The following is a 24,294-nucleotide window of genomic DNA, read 5'->3' on the forward strand; positions in this document are numbered from 1 at the left end:
TGGAGGGAGCTGTCCAATGCTGAACCAGCTCCTTCATGAGGGAGCTGTCCAATGCAGACACCATGCATAATATTATTCACCCACATTAGGAGCTGTCCTGACCCATCACCACCTGTTCAAAGAGCTGTCCAGTGCTGATACATCTCCACCTATGAAGCAACCTGTGAAGTAACTAGAACTCCTGCCCCGCCCTGCAAAATGTTGTCATCACATATGTAATTTCAGATGTCTTTAGTAATTTTATCAGTGATGTCATAGAAGATTCACAAACCATAGTTTAATGTATTCCTTATAAATAAACATGTAGTAGTTAAGAATTATTGATTTTATACAAAGATTTAAAATAAAGTGTTTTAATTGAAACAACCATAAATATGCATTTGAGTCTTTTTTAACATTCATCAGGCCACAAAATGCAGCCATAGGACCAATCACAAGGGGTTCCTCCACTCCAGCTGAAGGGCATAGAGCTCCAACTCGAAGGGTTAAAAAGCTCAGATTAACTCTCCCGGGGTCAGGCATTGAATGACATGGGAAACTTACATTTTTTTAAAAAACATTCATGGGGGGCTGTTATGCTCATTGAATTCCCCCAAACCCATTTATACATTTTTGTTGGTGCCCCAGACCCTCCTTGGGACACCACCACAAGTAGAATATTTGAAAACAAAGCACCTGCAGAGCATTATGGGAACTTTCCTGGAGTGAGCTGTGAATATTCTATTGGCGGCCTCACCACTTCCATATTGGAGCTACCTGGCCACAACTTAGTTAATGTTTTTATTTAAAATCTGGGTGTCCCAGTCTCACCTGTTACCATGGTACTACTGCGGTACCACAATTGGTTTCATTTTTTATCGGTTTTGGGGGTGGGAGGGTCCCTTTGTGACCGAGCAAAAGGCCTCGGGGGCCTGAGTGTCACTATCCTGCCCCTATATGTTTTTTTATTTTTGGACCTACAACATTGGGACTGAGTCTGCAAGTCTTAAAATGGCTGCCAATCATCTTTTTAGATGTGAGACAGCCAATCAGATCTTATCTCAAGGTCTGCCACTCCATCAGTACTACAGTTTCTCTATATATACATACATTTTGAACCTTAGTTTCTCAAAAACTACTAAATATAGTTACACCAAACCACAAAAGGAAAATGTTCTGGGTAAAGATCAATGGGTTTATTTCCAATATTTTGGCATAGAGCAGCACCACAAGCCTTCTAGCTGCATTGCTGTGCATCAAAAGACAAGGGCAGGGTTGCGCCGTATCTATAAGTTAAGGTGCATTCCTGTCCTTTCTGTAAGTGGGCAAACTTCAGCCGAGCAGCACCGCAGGCATAATTTTAGCGCGGTGCAACGGTGTCTGTTGTTTGCAGGATTGTTTTGTGCAGGAAGGGACATCTCCCTGCACAAAACAAAATCAAAGAAGACTTTCCTCATTCTGTGTGTGCTGCAGAATGCAACACGCGAAAAGAGGAAAGAAAATGAGAAATGTAAACATTTCTCCTTGTTACTCCTGCTTTGGGAAGGCCTTAGCTTTGGCGCTGCACCAGATTTATGCTATCTTGTAAATCTGGAGCAGTGTCAAACACCATGGGTGTTGCACGGGAACTCCCACAGCAACAGCCATGAAATGCCCCTTTCACAGAGAGAAAGGCATTGCCTTACTGCGGATTTAGAAGGACATGGAAAGCCACGCAGGATGGCTATACATGGCCTTTAGAAATGGGGGGGGCACCCTGCGCCTCCGGGACATCTCAAAAGTGGCACTACTGTGGCATAAAAGTGCCGCAGGGGCATTGTAAATATGAACCCTAGTTTTCCATCAAGTTTGGTGTCATTCCGTTCAGCCGTTTTGACTGTAGCCGCTGCTTAATTCCTAGGGGAAAATGCATGCAGAAAATGTTGTGGGTCGCCCCATATTTCTCACCCTCAATCGGCTCAAACCCACGCCACCACCCGCTTGGTGGATCACTGTGAAACTTTCAAGGAAGGAGCTGAGTTGGCTTACACATTTTCGTGAAAAGTTTTGTGAAGATTTGTCAAACAGCAGCAAAGTTAATTGCAAATGAAAAAAATCAATTTCCTATGGAAACCCGTTTCCAGCTATGGCGTCACAATGGCGGCCACCACTGTGTAATATTACCAGTGGGTCTTTATCGAATTTGCATATATAGCGTAGCATGTGGCAGAAATGCTGCAGTGTGTTTTAGATTCACTAGTTGGGCGCTGATACATTTAGGAAGCAATCCTTGACACCAAGGGCCTCATTTATGAGCCCTTGCGTCACTTTTACGCCGCCGGTGCGTCACTTTTTGTGACACACCAGTGGCGTAAAAAATGTGCCTTGTTGCACCATATTTACAAAGTGACGCATCTAGGTAGATGCGTCACTTTGTAAACCCCTGCGCCACATTATACCTGCGCCAGGTATAATGTATGCAAGGGGGCGTATTGACGCAAGAAAGGTCGTAGAAGTGACGCAGTGAAATCTATGAGATTTCACTGCGTCACTTCTAGGACGCCGTTGCGTCAACATCTTGCGCCTGCCTCACAGCAGGCGTAAGACTGGCGCAAGCCCTTTCACATGGGGCTTGCCCCATGTGAAAGGACGCATTGCTGGAATTGTGTCACTTTTGTGACACACTCCAGCAATGCGCCACTTTTGCGCCATACAGATATGTCAGAAATACTGATGTATCTGTAACTCCTTGCGACATGATGCGTCATACTGTTAATATGACGCATCATTGGTGTCGCAAGAAGGGCACAATGAAAAGTGACGCATCGCTGTTTTCACGCAGCGATGCGTCATTTTTCATAAATGAGGCCCAGTATATATTGCGAGAGGTTGCCCTAAGAAGTGTTCACAAATATGGGGGGCATGGTACACATACCGTGGGGAGACGTGTAGTCCACCTCGCAGCGCTAGCTTGGGTGACTTGTCCTCACCATATGAAATATATTCTCCAGATGTGCCATTGATTTATTCGGATTGTAGCTGTGATTGTCAACTGTCACCAAAGGTGCTCCTCCTGTCCGTAACTTATTCCTACGAAATCTGTTTCAGTGCTGATTTTTGTTTGTTTAATAAAAAGAAATATTAAAAAAAAGAAATATAAACGTGTCCCTGACCCCAGTGTTGTGTGCTGCGGGTGCTTTGCATTTGTGTGCAATGCACTTAAGAGATAAATCCATCTTTCTCTCAGTTGCTATGGTGTTCATGTTCTTAGATGCTGCAAACTTACAGTGACGTCAACACCTTTCTGCTGCATGCAGTGACTGACACGCTCGGAAATAGTTTAAATGACTGAGGTGAATGTTCGGCGCAGCCGGTACATAGTTTACCATAAAGTTGGCAGAGCGCGTGCCCCTCGCCTGGCACGCGGCTGCCAGGGTATCCAGTGCTCTGACCTAAATAAAAGTGGAACTGGGCCACAGTGCTGTGTTATCAGTGCTATTAATGTGTATTTGTATTTAATTGTGGCCGCATCACCTGCTGGGTGCTTCTCTCCGTTCCACTGGAAGGCTCTCGGGCCAAGGGGTGGTTCTTTACGACGGGAGCTGTTAATATTGTGGGGGTGTCGGGGAGGGCACCTCGGCTTGACATTAGCTGCAGACACCAGGGGGCAGATTTACACGCCCCTTGCGCCACTTTTGAGTCACTTTTGACGTGGGAAAAGTGACGTAAAAGTGGTGCAAGGGGCGTGTAAATCTGCCCCTCGTATGCAAACAGCCGGGCTGCCCCAGGAGGTAATCTGTGCCAGGTAGGGTCACGTGACACAGAGCCAGTGACATTCCTGGCACCGTAAGGAGGATGCAGGCAGAGCTCCAGAAGGACGTACAGGGCAGGGATTCAGCTGGAGGCTCAGGGCAGGGGTTCAGGTGGACGTACAGGGCAGGTGTTCAGGTGGACGTACAGGGCAGGGGTTCAGGTGGACGTACAGGGCAGGGGTTCAGGTGGAGGTGCAGGGCAGGGGTTCAGGTGGACGTACAGGGCAGGTGTTCAGGTGGACGTACAGGGCAGGGGTTCAGGTGGACGTGCAGGGCAGGGGTTCAGGTGGACGGAGAGGGCAGGGGTTCAGGTGGACGTGCAGGGCAGGTGTTCAGGTGGACGTACAGGGCAGGGGTTCAGGTGGAGGTGCAGGGCAGGGGTTCAGGTGGACGCACAGGGCAGGGGTTCAGGTGGACGTGCAGGGCAGGGGTTCAGGTGGAGGTACAGGGCAGGGGTTCAGGTGGACGTACAGGGCAGGGGTTCAGGTGGACGTACAGGGCAGGGGTTCAGGTGGAGGAACAGGGCAGGGGTTCAGGTGGACGCACAGGGCAGGGGTTCAGGTGGACGTGCAGGGCAGGGGTTCAGGTGGACGTACAGGGCAGGGGTTCAGGTGGAGGTACAGGGCAGGGGTTCAGGTGGACGTACAGGGCAGGGGTTCAGGTGGACGTACAGGGCAGGGGTTCAGGTGGACGTACAGGGCAGGGGTTCAGGTGGACGTACAGGGCAGGGGTTCAGGTGGACGTACAGGGCAGGTGTTCAGGTGGACGTACAGGGCAGGGGTTCAGGTGGACGTACAGGGCAGGTGTTCAGGTGGACGTACAGGGCAGGGGTTCAGGTGGAGGTGCAGGGCAGGGGTTCAGGTGGACGCGCAGGGCAGGGGTTCAGGTGGACGTGCAGGGCAGGGGTTCAGGTGGAGGTACAGGGCAGGGGTTCAGGTGGACGTAAAGGGCAGGGGTTCAGGTGGACGTACAGGGCAGGGGTTCAGGTGGACGTACAGGGCAGGGGTTCAGGTGGAGGTACAGGGCAGGGGTTCAGGTGGAGGCACAGGGCAGGGGTTCAGGTGGACGTACAGGGCAGGGGTTCAGGTGGAGGCACAGGGCAGGGGTTCAGGTGGACGTACAGGGCAGGGGTTCAGGTGGACGTACAGGGCAGGGGTTCAGGTGGACGTACAGGGCAGGGGTTCAGGTGGAGGTACAGGGCAGGGGTTCAGGTGGAGGTACAGGGCAGGGGTTCAGGTGGAGGTACAGGGCAGGGGTTCAGGTGGACGTACAGGGCAGGGGTTCAGGTGGACGTACAGGGCAGGGGTTCAGGTGGACGTACAGGGCAGGGGTTCAGGTGGACGTACAGGGCAGGGGTTCAGGTGGACGTACAGGGCAGGGGTTCAGGTGGACGTACAGGGCAGGGGTTCAGGTGGACGTACAGGGCAGGGGTTCAGGTGGACGTACAGGGCAGGGGTTCAGGTGGACGTACAGGGAAGGGGTTCAGGTGGACGTACAGGGCAGGGGTTCAGGTGGAGGTGCAGGGCAGGGGTTCAGGTGGAGGTACAGGGCAGGGGTTCAGGTGGAGGTACAGGGCAGGGGTTCAGGTGGAGGTACAGGGCAGGGGTTCAGGTGGACGTACAGGGCAGGTGTTCAGGTGGACGTACAGGGCAGGGGTTTAGGTGGAGGTACAGGGCAGGGGTTCAGGTGGAGGCACAGGGAAGGGGTTCAGGTGGAGGTACAGGGCAGGTGTTCAGGTGGAGGCACAGGGAAGGGGTTCAGGTGGACGTACAGGGAAGGGGTTCAGGTGGACGTGCAGGGCAGATGTTCAGGTGGACGTACAGGGCAGGGGTTCAGGTGGACGTACAGGGCAGGGGTTCAGGTGGAGGTGCAGGGCAGGGGTTCAGGTGGACGTACAGGGCAGGGTTTTAGGTGGACGTACAGGGCAGGGGTTCAGGTGGAGGTGCAGGGCAGGGGTTCAGGTGGACGTACAGGGCAGGTGTTCAGGTGGACGTACAGGGCAGGGGTTCAGGTGGACGTACAGGGCAGGGGTTCAGGTGGACGTGCAGGGCAGGGGTTCAGGTGGACGTGCAGGGCAGGGGTTCAGGTGGACGTACAGGGCAGGGGTTCAGGTGGACGTACAGGGCAGGGGTTCAGGTGGAGGTAAAGGGCAGGGGTTCAGGTGGACGTACAGGGCAGGGGTTCAGGTGGACGTACAGGGCAGGGGTTCAGGTGGACGCACAGGGCTGGGGTTCAGGTGGAGGTACAGGGCAGGGGTTCAGGTGGACGTACAGGGCAGGGGTTCAGGTGGACGTACAGGGCAGGGGTTCAGGTGGAGGTGCAGGGCAGGGGTTCAGGTGGACGTACAGGGAAGGGGTTCAGGTGGACGTACAGGGCAGGGGTTCAGGTGGACGTACAGGGAAGGGGTTCAGGTGGACGTACAGGGCAGGGGTTCAGGTGGAGGCACAGGGAAGGGGTTCAGGTGGACGTACAGGGAAGGGGTTCAGGTGGACGTACAGGGCAGGGGTTCAGGTGGACGTGCAGGGAAGGGGTTCAGGTGGACGTACAGGGCAGGGGTTCAGGTGGACGTGCAGGGCAGGTGTTCAGGTGGACGTGCAGGGAAGGGGTTCAGGTGGACGTGCAGGGCAGGTGTTCAGGTGGACGTACAGGGCAGGGGTTCAGGTGGAGGTGCAGGGAAGGGGTTCAGATGGACGTGCAGGGCAGGTGTTCAGGTGGACGTACAGGGCAGGGGTTTAGGTGGACGTACAGGGCAGGGGTTCAGGTGGACGTACAGGGCAGGGGTTCAGGTGGACGTACAGGGCAGATGTTCAGGTGGACGTACAGGGCAGGGGTTCAGGTGGACGTACAGGGCAGGGGTTCAGGTGGACGTACAGGGCAGGGGTTCAGGTGGAGGTGCAGGGCAGGGGTTCAGGTGGAGGTAAAGGGCAGGGGTTCAGTGGACCTACAGGGCAGGGGTTCAGGTGGACGTGCAGGGCAGGGGTTCAGGTGGACGTACAGGGCAGGTGTTCAGGTGGACGTACAGGGCAGGGGTTCAGGTGGACGTGCAGGGCAGGGGTTCAGGTGGACGTACAGGGCAGTGCTTTAGAACACTCATGTGGTGGAGATGACCCAATCCGTCTTTCGATTTTTAATTATGCAAATGATGCTCTGCAGATAGAGAGGCTGATGAAGCGCTATAACTAATTACTGACTTTAGAGTCTAACCCCAGGAAATTGATCAGTGGGTGCGCCAGTGCTTTCTAAACTTTGACCCAATGACTGAGGAGTGATTGCCTTTAGTGGTAACCCCGACACGAGTACCCCAGAGACTTGGTCTCTATTTGGGGCACTCCCTCACACCACCAACCCCTCACACCCTCACTCCCTCACACCACCAACCCCTCACACCCTCACTCCCTCACACCACCAATCCATCACACCCTCACTTCTTCCCACCCTCACATCCTTACTTCTTCGAACCCTCACATCCTCACTTCTTCGAACCCTCACATCCTCACTTCTTCCCAGCCTCACACCCTCACTTCTTCCCACCCTCACATCCTCACTTCTTCCAACAATCACATCCTCACATCTTCCAACCCTCACAACCTCACTCCTTCCCACCCTCATATCTTCACTTCATCCCACCCTCACTTCTTCCCACCCTCACACCCTCACTTCTTCCCAGTCTCACACCCTCACTTCTTCGAACCCTCACATCCTCACTTCTTCCCACCCTCACTTCTTCCCACCCTCACATCCTCACTTCTTCCCACCCTCACTTCTTCCCACCCTCACATCCTCACTTCTTCCAACAATCACATCCTCACATCTTCCAACCCTCACAACCTCACTCCTTCCCACCCTCATATCTTCACTTCTTCCCAGCCTCACACCCTCACTTCTTCCCAGTCTCACACCCTCACTTCTTCCCACCCTCACACCCTCACTTCTTCCCAGTCTCATATCTTCACTTGTTCCGACCCTCACGTCTTCCCAGTCTCACACCCTCACTTCTTCCCACCCTCACACCCTCACTTCTTCCCAGTCTCACACCCTCACTTCTTCCCACCCTCACTTCTTCGAACCCTCACATCCTCACTTCTTCAAACCCTCACATCCTCACTTCTTCCCAGCCTCACACCCTCACTTCTTCCCACCCTCACTTCTTCCCACCCTCACACCCTCACTTCTTCCCAGTCTCATATCTTCACTTGTTCCCACCCTCACTTCTTCCCACCCTCACATCCTCACTTCTTCCCAGTCTCACACCCTCACTTCTTCCCAGTCTCATATCTTCACTTGTTCCCACCCTCACTTCTTCCCACCCTCACATCCTCACTTCTTCCCAGTCTCACACCCTCACTTCTTCCCAGTCTCATATCTTCACTTGTTCCCACCCTCACTTCTTCCCACCCTCACATCCTCACTTCTTCCAACCCTCACACCCTCACTTCTTCCCACCCTCACACCTTCCTTACTCTTAAGATCACTCTTGTCATACTGAAGGTTGAGCTCAAGCCTACTGAGTTCACCTGCAGACACTAAAGAAGATACCCCCCCGAGTGAGCACAGAGCATTCGGAAAGAGCTTCCAAGGACCAAAACTTCTCCAGGTGATGGCAAAGTGCCCTAAAACATAAAAAGAGGTGAGAGCACAGCAGGAAAGTTAAAGCGACACATTAAACGATTGAAAAAAATATGTTTTTGCTGTTTTAAGAATTGTTCGAATACGGGTCCATCCAGTGCTTAATTTGAGCCGGGGTTTCGGGTGGTTGACACTGGCACTTAACTCTCAAAACCGACTCTCATGTCTATTTGCTACATGGTAGTATTGTTTGTCTAACTTTGAGATGAACACAGCAAGTAAGTGTTTAATAAGTCAGTATACCTTAAAACTACTAATAGCGGCTACCAAGCCGGTATTAGAATAGTCTGAATCGTCTCACTTGTAGGGGATGGATAGTTAGTGGTTCCAGTGGTTCTGTCATTAGCAGCAATGGGTGGTGCAGGCTGCAGTGGCTTCCTGATGAGGGCGCTGGCACTCCCTTTTTTTTGTTTTACAAATTAAATACTGTTCATACACAAGGCAATGGGTGCCTTTCTAAACATGAACCTTAAGCTCTGTCCCTCCTGGATAGTGTACGTAGGCTGGAGTTGGAATAGTAAATCTTACTATTCCCAAGTCCAGCACCCTACAGCGCAAGTCGTGGTGACGACTTGCGTTGTAAAAGCTGCGTTGTGAGGTACCGCGATCATTTTGTTCGCGTGGTAACGTCATACATCCTTTAAAATGTGAGGCTAGAGTCAGTCCAGGCTCAGTTTCCCTGTCCTAGAAAGACACAACATCCTGAACGTAATGATCCAATCCCTCCATTAAACTCCAGCCTGGGAGTGGGGGGGGGGGGGGGGGGTTGGGTGTCCATGACGGGTCACTGGTGTCAGAGGTGTCAGTGGAGAGCTGGGGTGCAGCGGCCAGGGCAGCTGACTTCAGAGGACAGGGTTCACGGTTCGATCCCCGGCTCAGCTCAGCACCATATGACTCTGGACAATAGCTCACTTAGGGGCAGATTCACAAGCCCCTTGCGCCTCTTTTACACTGCCGTTGCGTCACTTTTGTGATGCAGCAGCGGCGCAAAGCCAGCACCATGCTGCGGGGTATTTACAACGTGACGCATCTGCGAGATGCATCACGTTGTAAAGCCCTGCGCCAGAAGTAGGGGGGGCGTTCTGGCACGGGGGGAGGCGTTCCGGCGCAGGAATGCCTCCTAAAAGTGGCTGAGTGAAATCTACAAGATTTCACTCAGTCACTTTTACGGCCATGCTGCTTCAAAACCGTGCGCCTGCTTGAAACAGGCAAAAGGATTGACGCAGCATGTTAGAGATAGGGCACCACCGAGCCTTGCTGGAGCTGCGTCGCGCTTGCGATGCAACTCCAGCAATGTACCGCATTTCCGCCGGGGATGCGTCAAGCATCTGCCCATCCGAGCGCCGCGGTGCGCTGCATTGTATATGCAGCGCATCAGTGGCGGCACACGGGTGGGCAGATGCGTCGCTACTCTTCTGGCGCGTCTCTGCTGTTTAGCAGAGACGCGCCAGAAGTCGTAAATCTGCCCCTTAGTTTCCACGACGGCCCCCAGTACCTTGAGACCTGTAAGGGTGAGTAGTTTGTGCTTTACAAATACAGATTTATTATTATTTATTTTTATTTAGAGTACCGGTCACCCTCCCTCGCTAGCTGATGTTTATCTCGACCTCCCTGCCTATGCCACAATCAGCACCCACATGCAGACAATGATGGCAGCCCAGTCTTGGCACAGCTTACCAGGCAAGGCAAAGGGACTTTGGCTGTCAGAAGCCTTCATGGCTCTCTGTGGCCACAGGTCCAATCAAAGCTCCTAGCTTAGTGGTCGGGCTTTTCATATCATTTGCTAACCTAGGATCCAGAGTTCCACCGATGCCAGTCTCTCAGTAATTCACCAGACCACACGTACCACGCATGAAACCATCAACTATACCCCCAAGTACCTGTTCATTTCATCCAACTTGAAGCCATCAACAAAGGCCTGACAAACCTTGAGCCATGGATCAAACAAAACCACCTTCATACTAAAGAGCTGAAAGACAGGATGCCAGCTCCTAAACCCAGAACACCTACTCAAAACTTAAAAACAGAGGGGCATATTACCAACAACTAGCGATAATTATCGCTATGTTGGTTTAGCGGTGATAGTTTTATCGCCGAGCTGCGGCGATTTTTATCGCTTAGGAACCTTGCTATTATCAAGGTTTATCTCCTAAGCGATAAAAATCGGCCGAAATGCATGAATATCGCTGAAAAGTCAGCGATATTCATGCATTACCGAGCAAAAGCTCTTAGCCATGTTATCCACCTCCCATTGGATAACATGGCTAAGAACTGCTCGGGGCAGGTGTTAGCTTTTGGAGATATTCGCGCTTAGCGCGAATATAAGCGCGAATATCTCCAAAAGTTGGTAATAGGAGATAGCGATGTTAGCAACTGTTTCCAGTCGCTAACATCTTGGCACGCCCACTTTGCATGTCATTAGTGATAAATATCACTGACATGCAAAGCGGGGCCCAAGATGGTCGCTATCTCCTACTAGCTGTCGCTAACTGGTGTTAGCGACAGCTAGGTAATAGGGAGATAATTTTATCTCCGCTTTCTTGGCTTTTAAAGCCAAAAAAGCGGAGATAAACCCCTTGATAATATGCCCCAGAGTGCCCGCCCCTGATGATCTTTTGTACGTTCTAGGGGTGGGCAGAAGTCACAGAGTTTTATTCCATGGAAATCCCTGGAGTTACATAAAAGCTCTGCGAGATTCTGTGGAGTTCCATGAGCGGGCAGATTTTTGGCACGTCTTGCTGCTCTTGCTGATTTTTAGCACCCAGCGCGTGTTCCACGCCGTAAAACTAGCACAAACATCACCGCACAGCGCCCCAGAGTGCGGCTTCTGTCTGCCACTCAAGTAGAGCACACACCTCACCGCGCAGTGCCCCAGACGACGCTGCTTCTGTCTGCCACTCGAGTAGAGCACACACCTCACCGCGCAGTGCCCCAGACGACGCTGCTTCTGTCTGCCACTCGAGTAGAGCACACACCTCACCGCGCAGTGCCCCAGACGACGCTGCTTCTGTCTGCCACTCGAGTAGAGCACACACCTCACCGCGCAGTGCCCCAGACGACGCTGCTTCTGTCTGACACTCGAGTAGAGCACAAACCTCACCACGCAGTGCCCCAGATGACGCTGCTTCTGTCTGACACTCGAGTAGAGCACACACCTCACCGCGCAGTGCCCCAGACGACGCTGCTTCTGTCTGACACTCGAGTAGAGCACACACCTCACCGCGCAGTGCCCCAGACGACGCTGCTTCTGTCTGACACTCGAGTAGAGCACACACCTCACCACGCAGTGCCCCAGACGACGCTGCTTCTGTCTGACACTCGAGTAGAGCACACACCTCACCGCGCAGTGCCCCAGACGACGCTGCTTCTGTCTGACACTCGAGTAGAGCACAAACCTCACCACGCAGTGCCACAGACGACGCTGCTTCTGTCTGACACTCGAGTAGAGCACACACCTCACCGCGCAGTGCCCCAGACGACGCTGCTTCTGTCTGACACTCGAGTAGAGCACACACCTCACCGCGCAGTGCCCCAGACGACGCTGCTTCTGTCTGACACTCGAGTAGAGCACACACCTCACCGCGCAGTGCCCCAGACGACGCTGCTTCTGTCTGACACTCGAGTAGAGCACAAACCTCACCGCGCAGTGCCCCAGACGACGCTGCTTCTTTCTGCCACTCAAGTAGAGTTTCTTCTCGAGCCCCAGCCTTCTCCACGTGAAAGATTGAGGCCTGCTGCAGCTTCCCGCGTTGAAGAATCTTGCCAGGGGGCGTTCTAGCACCTGAAAATTGCACTGGGGGATGCAAATTCTCGCTCATGCTTGCCAGCTTAATGTTGGCAAGCCAAGTGTCAGAAAAAACTCTGCCATGCAGCGGCTGGTGGAGTTTTGCCAGAACTCCACGTCCCAACAGAACACGGAGGGGGCAAAACTCTGCGACCTGCAGAATTATTCGCCCACTCCTAGTGTATTCATGCCAGCAGTGCAATATACAACCTGTGAGTGTGATGGAACGCCAACTTCAGTCTGAACTCACAAGTCCGAGCTGGTTCCGTTCACCCAATCAGACGCCTGAGTGAACCCACCTACCAGCCACCGCAACGCTGCTCCGAGGTAGCAGTCACTTTGAAAAACTCAGGACTATATGACAGAAAAGCTTTGTAGTTTGGACTAATAAATTGACCAGTTAAAAGAGTTCCAAAGGTAAAAAATACAGCAGCAAATGTGAGCTTTGGGTCAGAAAGCATGAACCCCTAGCCCCCATCTCAGAGCACTGCACAGGCTGCTCAGAAGAGACAGAAGCACATTCGAGATTCTGGAGCAGATTTACAAGCACCTTGCACCTCTTTTACGCCGCCATTGCATCACTTTTACATCAGACATTATCTCTGGGGACGCTAGTCACTACTCTTACCACTAGTCAACTCAATAACGAATGAGCTGTGGGGTATTGGGGGTTCATATATATTCTCTGGGGCCACTAGGCACTATTCTTACCACTGGTGAACTCTCCTTAGGGAATGAGCTGGAGGTGGGGGTTCTTGTATACATCTCCTGGGGGCAGCAGTGAATCTCCTTACCACTGGTGAACTCTTCGTAGTGAAGGAGCTGGGGGAGGGGGGCTCATATACATTTCCTAGGTGGGGGCACTAGTGAAGAGGTGCTCACAAACACTGTGATGAGCTGCCTGCCTGTCTGCGCTATTTCTGTCTCGGGGCCTCTGGGCGCTGTGGGGCGCCTCTGGGGCTGGCCTGGTATTGTTACATGAAATGTCGCTCGTTCCTTGGGGGGGGCGGCCGCCCCTCTGAGGGAGGAGGCCTCTCATCCCTGGATGTGTCTGTGGTCGGTTGTTTCATCCCTCCCCAGAGAGGCCCCGGTGTCATCCACGACCCTCCGGCCTCTTTGTGGCTCCGACGCGCGGCTCTGGGCCCCAGCTCCACAGGGAGGGGGGGGGGGGGGCTGAGGGCAGAAGCCTCTCATCCCTGGATGTGTCTGTGGTCGGTTGTTTCATCCCTCCCCAGAGAGGCCCCGGTGTCATCCACGACCCTCCGGCCTCTTTGTGGCTCCGACGCGCGGCTCTCGGCCCCAGCTCCACAGGGAGGGGGGGGGGGGGGGGCTGAGGGCAGAAGCCTCTCATCCCTGGATGTGTCTGTGGTCTGTTGTTTCATCCCTCGGCCTCTCGCGCCTCCAGAGGCCCCAGAGAGGCCCCGGTGTCATCCACGACCCTCCGGCCTCTTTGTGGCTCCGACGCGCGGCTCTGGGCCCCAGCTCCACAGGGAGGGGCCCCTTCAGATCCAAAGACCCCCCCCCTGCTCTCTGGGTCTGGAACAGAGGAGCCACCGTTGAAAGGACGCTTTGTGTCCAGGTGTGAAGCGAAGATATTGTGAGGAATCCTTTTCATGCCTAAAGGGCGAGTGTTCCAAGGTGGCCCCCGCCGGCCCGACGGGGGGTCATTCAGGGCCCTTTGTGGCGATCAGGCTCTTACGGCTCCAAAACTTTCATCCCGCTCAACCACGAGTCACATTTGATCAAGTTGCTTCACGTTTATTAATGTATCCACCAACGCTGCGAATTCACATAAACACGGCGTCAATCAGTGAAATATGTTAATTGTAATAATGAGTGTTTGCATAGCGCCTACTACCACCGGCAGCTGTCACGGAACGCTGTAAACAACAGATGTATGTTATTTGTATTTATTGACGCTTTTCTGCGGAGCCGGAATATTCAAAACAGAGAGTAACTGAAGACGCGACAATAACAGGTTGGATCCACACAGGTCACATTAAAGAGAGGGTTAAGAAGCTCCCAGCATGCTTAGCGTGCAGGATAGAAACGTGGCCTGTAGATGTTGGTTCACCCGAGTCCAGGCACACGGCGATTCGAAGGGTTTTTGAAGAGACAGGGGACAGGTTGGGGGTTACACGCAGGTGGACAGCGTCCACCCACTATTTTCACAGGGCAGACGCAGTCCCCCCTGCCAAGAAGTGGCGACCCAGTGAAATATGTTGAACTCGTCCTGGTGTAATTTACATCTGGACACATGTTCCAAGCAGCACTGGTCAGGCTGGGGGGGATTTTTTTTTTAATTCAGCTGGGTCCAGGACAAAGGCGGAAGTTGAGGAGTCCTGGGGCCGCCTTTTGTTGGAGTTTCCTGGCTGGGAGCCATCTGGAGTCTCACACTCAGGAGCAAATGCAAGGAAGGGGAATCAAAGGCACACAGCTTTTTGTCACTTCACAGGTACTTAGGAGAGGTGTGGTTTGCCTTTCTTCACTCCCTGTATATAAGAGACGTGCATGCACTGTAAGAAAGCCGGATGTGTTGGTCTGACCCAATATTTACACAAATAACAATTTAACCCCTCCCATGCTGGTGACGAAACCGCTCCGTCACCAGCCTAGGTCGCACTGTGCTGGCGACGGAGCGGTTCCGTCACGGCCCAGCCGCCGCGCCTGCACGGTGCTGATTTTGCGCCTGCGCGGCGCGTTCTATTAAACGGTCCGGGCCGTGACGGAACCGCTCCATCACAAGCACAGCACGCCCAAGGCTTGTGATGGAGCGGTTCCGTCACGAGCATGGGAGCGTCGCGCGGCCCTCCCTCCCCCCTAGCGCTGCGGCGGAATTGCCGCCGCAGCAAAGGGGTTAAATATAACTTTTTTGTTTTATTTCTTTTATAGCACTGTTCATCCCAGAGCAGGGTGTAAGAGCACTTTACATCACACCTACACATTATACATTGACAATAAATCATGTGTGTGTAAACAATGTACAGGATGTGTTACATAAGACAGTGAGAGCTACAAGGCATAGGAACCACACACCTTTCATAGCTCGCTGTGCTGTATTTGAAGGATTACAATTTATGAATCACGAGTAACAAAACGACCTCTGCATTAACCCCTTCGCTGCGGGGGTAATTCCCCCGCTGTGCTGGGTGGGAGGGGGGCGCGCACAGCGCCCGCATGCTCATGACGAGCTCAGCACGTCACAGGTGCATTGGCTCCTTGGAACGTTCAACACAGCAGGCGGATTCTCCCCGCACCTGAGCGTTCCACGGCTCATGACGAGCTCAGCTCGTCATGAGAATGGGAGGGGTTAAAAGCAGTAACGTGGTGAATATACTAGAGTATTTCATTAGGTAATTTACTGGAGTGTTTTCATTCGTGAATGTCCTAGAGTCATTGGTGAATGTACTACAATATTTAATTGGTGAACTTTTCTACCACTACTCCTGTTTTCATGCTGTCAGCAGGCTCATGGGCGGCCCTCACCTGTCATGGTACATTGTGAACCACCACTACGCACTCCCCGCAATCTCTCTGCCCTGCTGAAAGCCCCAATTCACAGCTTGAAAAGTGGCCCATCCAGGCCTTCCATCGTTTTACCCACTTTTTCATTGTATTTTCATTAGTGATTTCTTCAATAGTATTACTCTTGACCCCTGCTAACTTAGTAGAACATTGTATTTATATGTTTTCCGTTACGCCATTGTTTTTAATTTGCTTTTATTTTCTATAGTTTTATTAATAGCCCATTTCATATTTTACACCAGACCCAGTGTTCTTTAAACTTTGGGGCAGATTTACAAGAAAGTGACGCATCTGTAGAGATTGTATTTATTGATTTCAGGTAAAATACAACTGCCTCATAAGTCACAGAGTGACATCCGCCATTGTCATAATCCGCGGGTATAGTATCTTAGTATCTATCGACAATATTTCACTTTATTTTCCCAATGCATCATAAACAAAAAGTAAAAATAACTTCCAGCACCCCTTAAAAAGTCATAAAGCAAACACCATAATTACCCACCCTCTGTATGTCGAGTTGCTGGTATCTGATCGTCAGCAAAAGGCAATGGTTTGGTTTATCAGCGCGACTAACAATTTAAGTAATCAAGAACGACAAGTCAAATTATTAATACTGATGCACAACATGAACTGCAAAACCATAACTCTACTAGTCACAAGTTTCGAAAAAGACTTCCTGGCTGTATTACTTGCTTGCTCACCTTGTGGTTGGCGCTATTGTTGGGTTTGACCAATGACCTCTAATGACCTTGCTCCCTTTTCCTTCCAGCACCAATGGAGCTTTCCACGAGGTCTTTCAGATGGATTTTGAGATTGCTGATCTGAGTGAAGCTTCAGGGACACAGATCACGTGGCGGGTGGACTATCCCGGGGAGCCCCCATCTGAGGAAGACGCCCCTGGAGTCTACATCAACCCGAAGGACCTTGCCGGAGTCATCCCCTTGGCCATGGTAAGACGTTAACTGTATGCACGTGGTTTTTGTGTAGGCACTCCGGATGTATGACATTACGACGCATGCTTTTACCACGCATGCTTTTACATCGCGAGTTTTACAATGCATACCATTACAACGCATTGTGCTTTGGGGCGCTGGATAGTGAATAGTTTAATTTACTCTTCCAACTCCAGTCTCCGTGGATAGTAGGGAAGGTGTTGGATAGTACATTAAACCTATTCCCTATCCTAGAGCGCCCCCCAGCGCAATGCGTTGTAATGGTTTGCGTTGTAAAAGTTGCGTCGTAAAAGCACTGCGTGGTAAAAGTTGCGTTGTAAAGGATGTTTCCCAGGCACTCCATATCTCATAAGTGCTGTCATAGTGATGGACCAGTACCATGGACACCATCCTCTGAGACTGTGTGGTACTCTATACATCTCAGAAGACAATGACACGTCTCTTAGCGTAAAGCGCCTCCACACTCCAAAGAACGCCTGCGCGTCTTGACTCAGACGCAATCCGGCAAATGCGTCTGAGCCTTCTGTGAGAGCAAAGACATTTCAACTACAATGGATCCCACTTGGAAGTAATTTGTGCCTCACACACAGTGATGTACATCACAACACTCCTTCATAAAGACAGAAACGTCATTTAATCGGTGGCGAAGATGGCGTCTAGAGCGTCTTTGTGTCTAACCTATTCATCAAAGACAGGATGGTGTGCCAAGTCCTCATGGGAAGCTGAGCCTGGGGCTGCCAGGCTGCAGAGAAGCTGGAAATGTTGTAATTCAGTCTGTGCCTACGAAAGAATGGAAAAGCTGCAGTTTGGACTCAGCCATATGGAAATCAGTCTTGGCCCTGCTCCAATGGGAACAGTCCAGACCGAGCGGCCAGGCCAGGTCCTCCCTGAATCGCCCTGAACTGGATCACAGGCGACCCTGGACCAATTATACCCGGTACTGGGTTGTTGGTGTTGTGGTTCAGGGAGGTCCTGGTCTGGAAGTTTTGACTGGATTGATCCTATGAGGATTAGGGTCAAGACTGATTTGGAAATGGCAAAGTCCTAACTGAGGTGGCGTGATGGGTGAAAACACATTTGATTGGATAGCAGCTCTGAGGGATTGCCAGTGTCTGAGATTCATTCAAACATTCCATCCATCACTTTGTTGTTTTTGCGTTTGACACCCTAAGTGTGCCGGGTATGCCCAGACGTAAGTCTCAGACTGAACTGTGCCACTGAACCAATCTATACCCGGCTGAAGAGCACTAATAAGGGTGAAACCGGTCCTGGGTTGCTTGTGGTCTGGTTCAGGGAGGACCCAGTCCGGCAACTTGGGTTGGACTGTTCCCATAATGAGCAGGGTCAAGACTGATTTGCATATGGCTGGGTCCAAACTGAGGTGGCACGGTGAGCAAAAACTGGAGGATTGGGATACAGCCCCAAGGGATTGCCAGTGGTGAATTAACCGAAGTATTCCATCCAGCACCTTGTTGTGTTTGTGTTTAATCTCTAAATTAGGCCCTATATCTTTTAAACTGGAAAAGGGAGATTGACATCTGTGTGGAACAGTTTATACAGAACTTAAATGCTCCTTGGTCTTATTTTTCACTACATACACTTTCTAAATAAAATTAATTCATAATATAGACATACTATGCCTTTTTTTAACCTCAATTTGCTTCTCAAAGTGGATGTTATTTGTTTCCAGGAGCCTTAAAAGCGAACACAGAAACTGAACCCTCCATATAGTGTATGTCGGACACTTAGAGCGCATTGGACCCTGTGGGGGGGAGGGAACACCCTTTCAGATAGCACCAGTACAAATGGGACACGGGCGCCATGTGTTTGACAGAAGGGTCTGTATAAGCGTCTGTGGCCCCTTCAGTAAAACCAAAAGGCTGGAGGGAGGCAGAAAGAGGGCACCCATGCTGATTGCACCCCAGGACACTTTTGACAATATCACCCTTGTTCAATATATTACACCATAATTTATTTGTTTGACTTAATTATGTTGGTGGATAAATAAACCAACCACCGACGCATATTACCACTATGTCAGTGATATTTGAGCCCCTCCCTCGTCTGATTCCTCATCCCAGAATGCACCCCTTTGTGATTGGTTGAGCCTGTTGGTGAACACCTGACACTAGGGGACTTTGAACATGGAGCGGGGTGATAGACCCTGAAGGAATGAGTGGACAATGAAAAGGACAGATATGCAGTGAGAGGACCCTGCTGGAGTATAACATTCAGAGCACATCTCCTCTTGGGTCTGCAGTCACCAAAACTACTTCTCGGAATCCAGCGCTAAACCAATCATAGCTCCTATAGCCCCAACCCATATCATGGAGGCTGAGAACTCCTTACGGTTCGCAGTGACGATGGCACATGAACATCCACGCGCTGCCGGGATCATTGATACCTACAGCACAAATAACACCCAAGGGATTGCTGCCCCCAGTCACTGCTTGCTGAGGGGGGGTAGATATCGGTTTTTACCGGTTTTAACCGTAGCACTCTCCCTTCATGCGCTGTCAGTGAGGATGCATAGACTGTGTGTGGCTCAGCTTGAATATTCAACAGGCGCTGCCACATCAGCTGTGTACCTTTACAGCTGCCAGACACAAAGTGACTTTCCTTTGTGGTGACCCACTTTATCTCTTAACCCTTCCTCAGCATCCTCCAAGCACTGAAACAATTCCAACTGAAGAGCTGGAGAAGGTGTTTCCCTCAGATGTTGAGTACCTCTGGGTAACCTTGTAACCAGGTAATCCCACGATGGGTCACCTTAAGCCCACCATGGTTAACCTTGTAACCTGGTAATCACTTCATGGGTAACCTTGTATCCAGGTTAACCCACCAAGGGTAGCCTTGTAACCAGGTAATCCTACGATGTAACCTTCTATCCAGGCACGCCCACCATGGTTAACCTGATAATCAGGTAGGCCCACCACGGGTAGCCTTCTATCCAGGTAATCACACAATGGGGAACCTTCTATCCAGGTAAACCCACCATGTGTAGCCTTCTATCCAGGAAAACCCACCATGGGTAACCATGTAACCAAGTAAGTCCCATGGGTATCATTCTATCCAGGTAAACCCACCATGTGTAGCCTTCTATCCAGGATAACCCACCATGGGTAACCATGTAACCAAGTAAGCCCCATGGGTAGCATTCTATCCAGGTAAGCCCCCCATGGGTAGCCTTCTGTCCAGGTAAACCCACCATGGGTAACCTTCTGTCCAGGTAAGCCCACCATGGGTAGCCTTCATTCCAGGTAAGCCCCCATGGGTAGCCTTCTGTCCAGGTAAGCCCACCATGTGTAGCCTTCTGTCCAGGTAAGCCCACCATGGGTAGCCTTCTGTCCAGGTAAGCCCACCATGGGTAACCTTCTGTCCAGGTAAGCCCACCATGGTTAGCCTTCTGTCCAGGTAAGCCCACCATGGGTAGCCTTCTGTCCAGGTAAGCCCACCATGGGTAGCCTTCTGTCCAGGTAAGCCCACCATGGGTAACCTTCTGTCCAGGTAAGCCCACCATGGGTAGCCTTCTGTCCAGGTAAGCCCACCATGGGTAGCCTTCTGTGAAGGTAAGCCTATCACAGGTAACCTTCTATCCAAGTAAGCCCACCTTGGGTAACCGTCTATCCAGGTAAATCCACCATGGGTAACCTTGTAACCAGGTAAGCCCACCATGTCTAACAAGCTATCCAAGTAAGTCCACCATGGGTGACATTCATACTTTATCAGAGCACCATTTTGCACCCATTGAGAAATTTGGCCGGGCCTTCTGATTGGTCTAAATCTCTTGCTTAAAGCATTGCCTCAGAAGTTGGCACATCCTCTGGGGAGCCATCATTGCATATGCCATTGAGCTGTTGGGTATCAACATATGTGTCTCTCTTTGGGAAGTTTCAACAAAGGCCTCCACTTGAGGTGGGAAAGTTACCACAAATTGCTAAATCTGCTGCATTCAAAAACCTGGTGAGTTCCTGCAAAGATTGTTCGGTCTTGGAGATACTTGGATACCCACATGTGGGTATCTAAGAGGAAGCAGCAGATGTGACGTCTGCCCTTCCCATCAAAGCCTTCTGCTGGTTGGCCCTTCAGCACTTGTCACATGCAGCGTGCAATCACTTGCTCTTGCTGAAAAAGTGCTATGAGTCCTGACTCAGTGGCGGGGCCATTACACCAACTCATGGAGCAACTGTGTGGTAATTTCTCTTATGTACTCTGTAGTATTCTCAGTTAGAACACTTCTTCAGAATGTTATGGTTTCTCTGACTTCTGACATTCTGTATGTGGGAGTTGGCCAGAGGGAGTTTGTGCTTTGTGTACTGTGGATGTATAAGCTGTCTACTGGAAATAAACTTCTTGTTCTACATGAATCCAGACTACTAAATTACTTCATAATTTGGCGATGAGGATGGGATTTTCGGAACAAGAACCCTAACAGAAGATTTTGATAGACAACGTTCACTTATTTCCAAGGTATTTTATTGGATTCCGTGTTTTGATTGCACCTGCGACAGTTTCCTTATTTTGTGCTACTAAATTACTTCATACTCCTTGTTGTAATGTGCTCGAGGCAGAGTTTAGAAGGGTAGTAACCTTAGCGTGATATCACAACATCAGCATAATGTCACAATGGAGATGAGAATCCTTGGGGGGAGGAGGCGGGAAACTCAAAGCTTGCCAGCAGGGACTACCCCCCCCCCACCCAAAGAGGGAAACCCTGACAGTATTTGCTATAGACCCCATTATAAAGCCCCGCCCTCCATCACGCAACCCGTAAACAAGGGAGTGGCCAACATCAACAGTTAATGCTGGCTCGGGCGCTATCTCCATGAATTCATCTCTTCCTGCTCCTTGTTGCAAAGTCCCAGACCACGTGGGCAATCTTCATCTCAACCTAGAGTTCCTAATCAAGGGGCTCTTTGAGGCCTTTCAACGTCACTTCAGGTGCACCGAGCAGTCCTAAAAGGAACTTAGCTAGGGGTCTCCTCTGTCTGTCCGCTGTCCAACTGAATTGCTCCCTAAAATCTTGCGCGGTTTTATGACCCCAGAGCTGGCGTCAAGCAAGCCAGGGGGGTTCTTCTAAGACCTTCGGATAAGGGGTTTATCCTGCTTAGAATGAAGTGAACGTTGGTCTCCGAGCTGAACCCCCCCAATTAATGTGTTGCTTGGAACTGTCCACAATACACTACCCTACCACGGAACTGGCAGGGGCGCGTGGCCAGGCTGGAATCTTTCTCCGAGATCTCCCTGTCCCACCCTGCAAGGGGTATAATGTCCACTCAGGCTTTTAATCTCTTAACTGAACCCACAAGCGAGTGCCCGGAACAGAAGCCCCCCTTGTCCCCTGTTTTGAAGAGCACTAATAAAGTCGCTCTTGTGACTGACTTGGTCAGTATGTATCCCCTCCTAACTCTGACACCCCCCACTCTTGTGCCCCCCCCACCTGCTGCCATGATTGGTTTTAACCCTCAAGCCCTTAAGTTGCTATCCTGAAATATTGCTTCATTCACTTCCAAGTTCAACGATTTGAACTGGTTTCATTTCATCAGAAAACATCACGTGATTTGTTTGCAAGAAAACTGGGATGAAACAAATCATTTTTTTCTGGGAGGGTCCTACAGAACCTACTTTATTCCAGCTGTGGGGTCGGTTGTGGGCAGGGCAAAAGGTGGTCTGGCAGTTGCTATCTCTCTAGCCATTAGAGGGAAGGTTAAAGAAATTGATTCAGGGTCGGAAATAATACAGGCACTAAAATTAACCCTTTCTGTTTTCACTAGGGTAACCTTGTTTAATGTTTATAATGCGGAATTATTGTCCCAGGAGTCTACCAACCTCCACATATTGAAATCTTTTATTGGTATATTGTCAGATAAAACACAAGGGGGCATATTAGCAAGGGCACTATCGCCGTTTTAGCGGGACTTTTTCCCACTAAAGCGGCAATCATTTTATCGCCCTATTAGCAAGCTGTCGCTAACTGATGTTAGCGACAGCTTTTGGGCGATAGCGACTGGTTTGGGCCCATTTTGCATGTCAGCGATTTTTATCGCTAATGACATGCAAAGTGGGCGTACCCAACCTGTTAGCGACTGAAAGCAGCCGCTAACACAGCTATCACCTATTAGCAAGGCAGGCTGTGCGATTAAAAAAGTTGCTTTAAGCGCGATTATCGCCAGAACCTAACGCCTGCTCAGACCATGACTTAACCTGTTTATCCAATGGAAGGTGGATATTCAGGTTAAGTCCCCATTAGCGATAATGCCTGATTATCGCTGGATTTTCAGAGATATTCTTGCATTGAGCCGCTATCGCCGGATATTTTATCGCTTTAGAGATAAACGTTGCTATTAGCATGTTATCTTTGCTATAATATCCGGCGAAAGGCAGCGATTAAAAAAATGCGCTAAGCGCATTTAGAGATAATTATCGCTATTTGTTGCTAATATGCCCCAAGGTTTGGCCAACGTAATCATCGCAGGAGATTCTAACACCCCTTTAAGTCAATGTCCCCTTGAATCCTCTAACAAATCTCCTGACTGTACTATCGTAGAAGGGCTACATAAGGACCCCTTGGAGGGAACTGAGTTAAACACCTTTCTAAATAACAACAGCCTTTACATTTTCTCTGGATAAATTGGTCAATTCTACAGTATCACAATTTATACCAACTTTTATTGGTAGGGTTTTCACGTTAATAATTGATTTTATTTTTTTATGCTGGCCTCTAATTTTTATATATCTCACAACCCTTTTAGCGATCATGATCCGCTCTCTCTCTCATTGAGTTGGTCGCTTTCTCTTATTATTAATTTTTCAGGGTCCCAGGGTTTGTGTCTTCCAGCCAATCAGGGAAGGCGATTAGAAAGGTCCCTAGTGGAGCCCGAGCGATTTGGATATTGGTCAATTTTTGGTTGTTTGGAAGAGTTTTCTTCTCGCCTAGATTTACGCGCTAATAATGAGGCTGACTTAGTTGCCTTTGATAACCTCTCTCATGGGGTGACAGCATTGTTTCATCTCCCAGCTGCTAAGCTTGCATCACTTGACCCAAAATAGTTTGACCATAACTGCTCTAAGACGCTACAAAGTTTAAAGGAAGTCTTAAAGCGTGCACCCAGCGAGGGAGAGGGCACAGTAGCTTGTCGTAGGTTTTATAAACTGGTACACAACAAAAGTAAAATCGCCCTTAAAGAGACAGCCTGGGATCACTTGGTGAAAGCAAATATTTGCAAGAATAGCACCATGTTCTGGCATGTTGTTAATCAGCCCTATTTTGCACAAGAAAATGTACCTGCCTACTACCATCACATTACCGCCAGCCAATGGGTGCCTACTTTAAAGGCGTTCTCTATTGCACGTCTACTTCAGATTGCAAGTTAGGGATATCTGTGGAAGGGAGGTCTAATCTCGTATTGACTTAAGATGAAGTTAACCAGGGACTCTTAGGCCTGTTGAGAAATACGGCTCCGGGCCCTGACGGAATCCCACCGGACGTCTTCTTGGCCTACATCAGCTATAGTCCCCGTGTTTAAAAAAGGGGATAAAGATAATCCACAATGTTATAGACGGATATCCCTGATCGATTCCGTTGTTAAGGTGTTGGGAAGGGCGCTGTTGGATAGATTGTCTTTACGGGCAGACC

The 24,294-nt window shown here is 50.5% G+C and overlaps 1 protein-coding gene across 1 annotated transcript in view; it reads left to right on the forward strand.

Moving 5' to 3' along the window:
* Positions 1-16,490: 16,490 nt before the first annotated feature.
* The window catches only part of LOC144791628 (transmembrane protein 132D-like), a 484,045-nt gene continuing 476,241 nt past the window's right edge, over positions 16,491-24,294 (forward strand). The window contains exon 1 of the mRNA XM_078666353.1: positions 16,491-16,655. Within this exon, the coding sequence (XP_078522479.1) occupies positions 16,506-16,655 (150 nt within the window). The 5' untranslated portion in view covers positions 16,491-16,505. The remainder of the gene's footprint in view (positions 16,656-24,294) is intronic.

The sequence above is a fragment of the Lissotriton helveticus genome, chromosome 11, assembly GCF_964261635.1.
Source record: "Lissotriton helveticus chromosome 11, aLisHel1.1, whole genome shotgun sequence".
Classification (NCBI taxonomy): domain Eukaryota; kingdom Metazoa; phylum Chordata; class Amphibia; order Caudata; family Salamandridae; genus Lissotriton; species Lissotriton helveticus.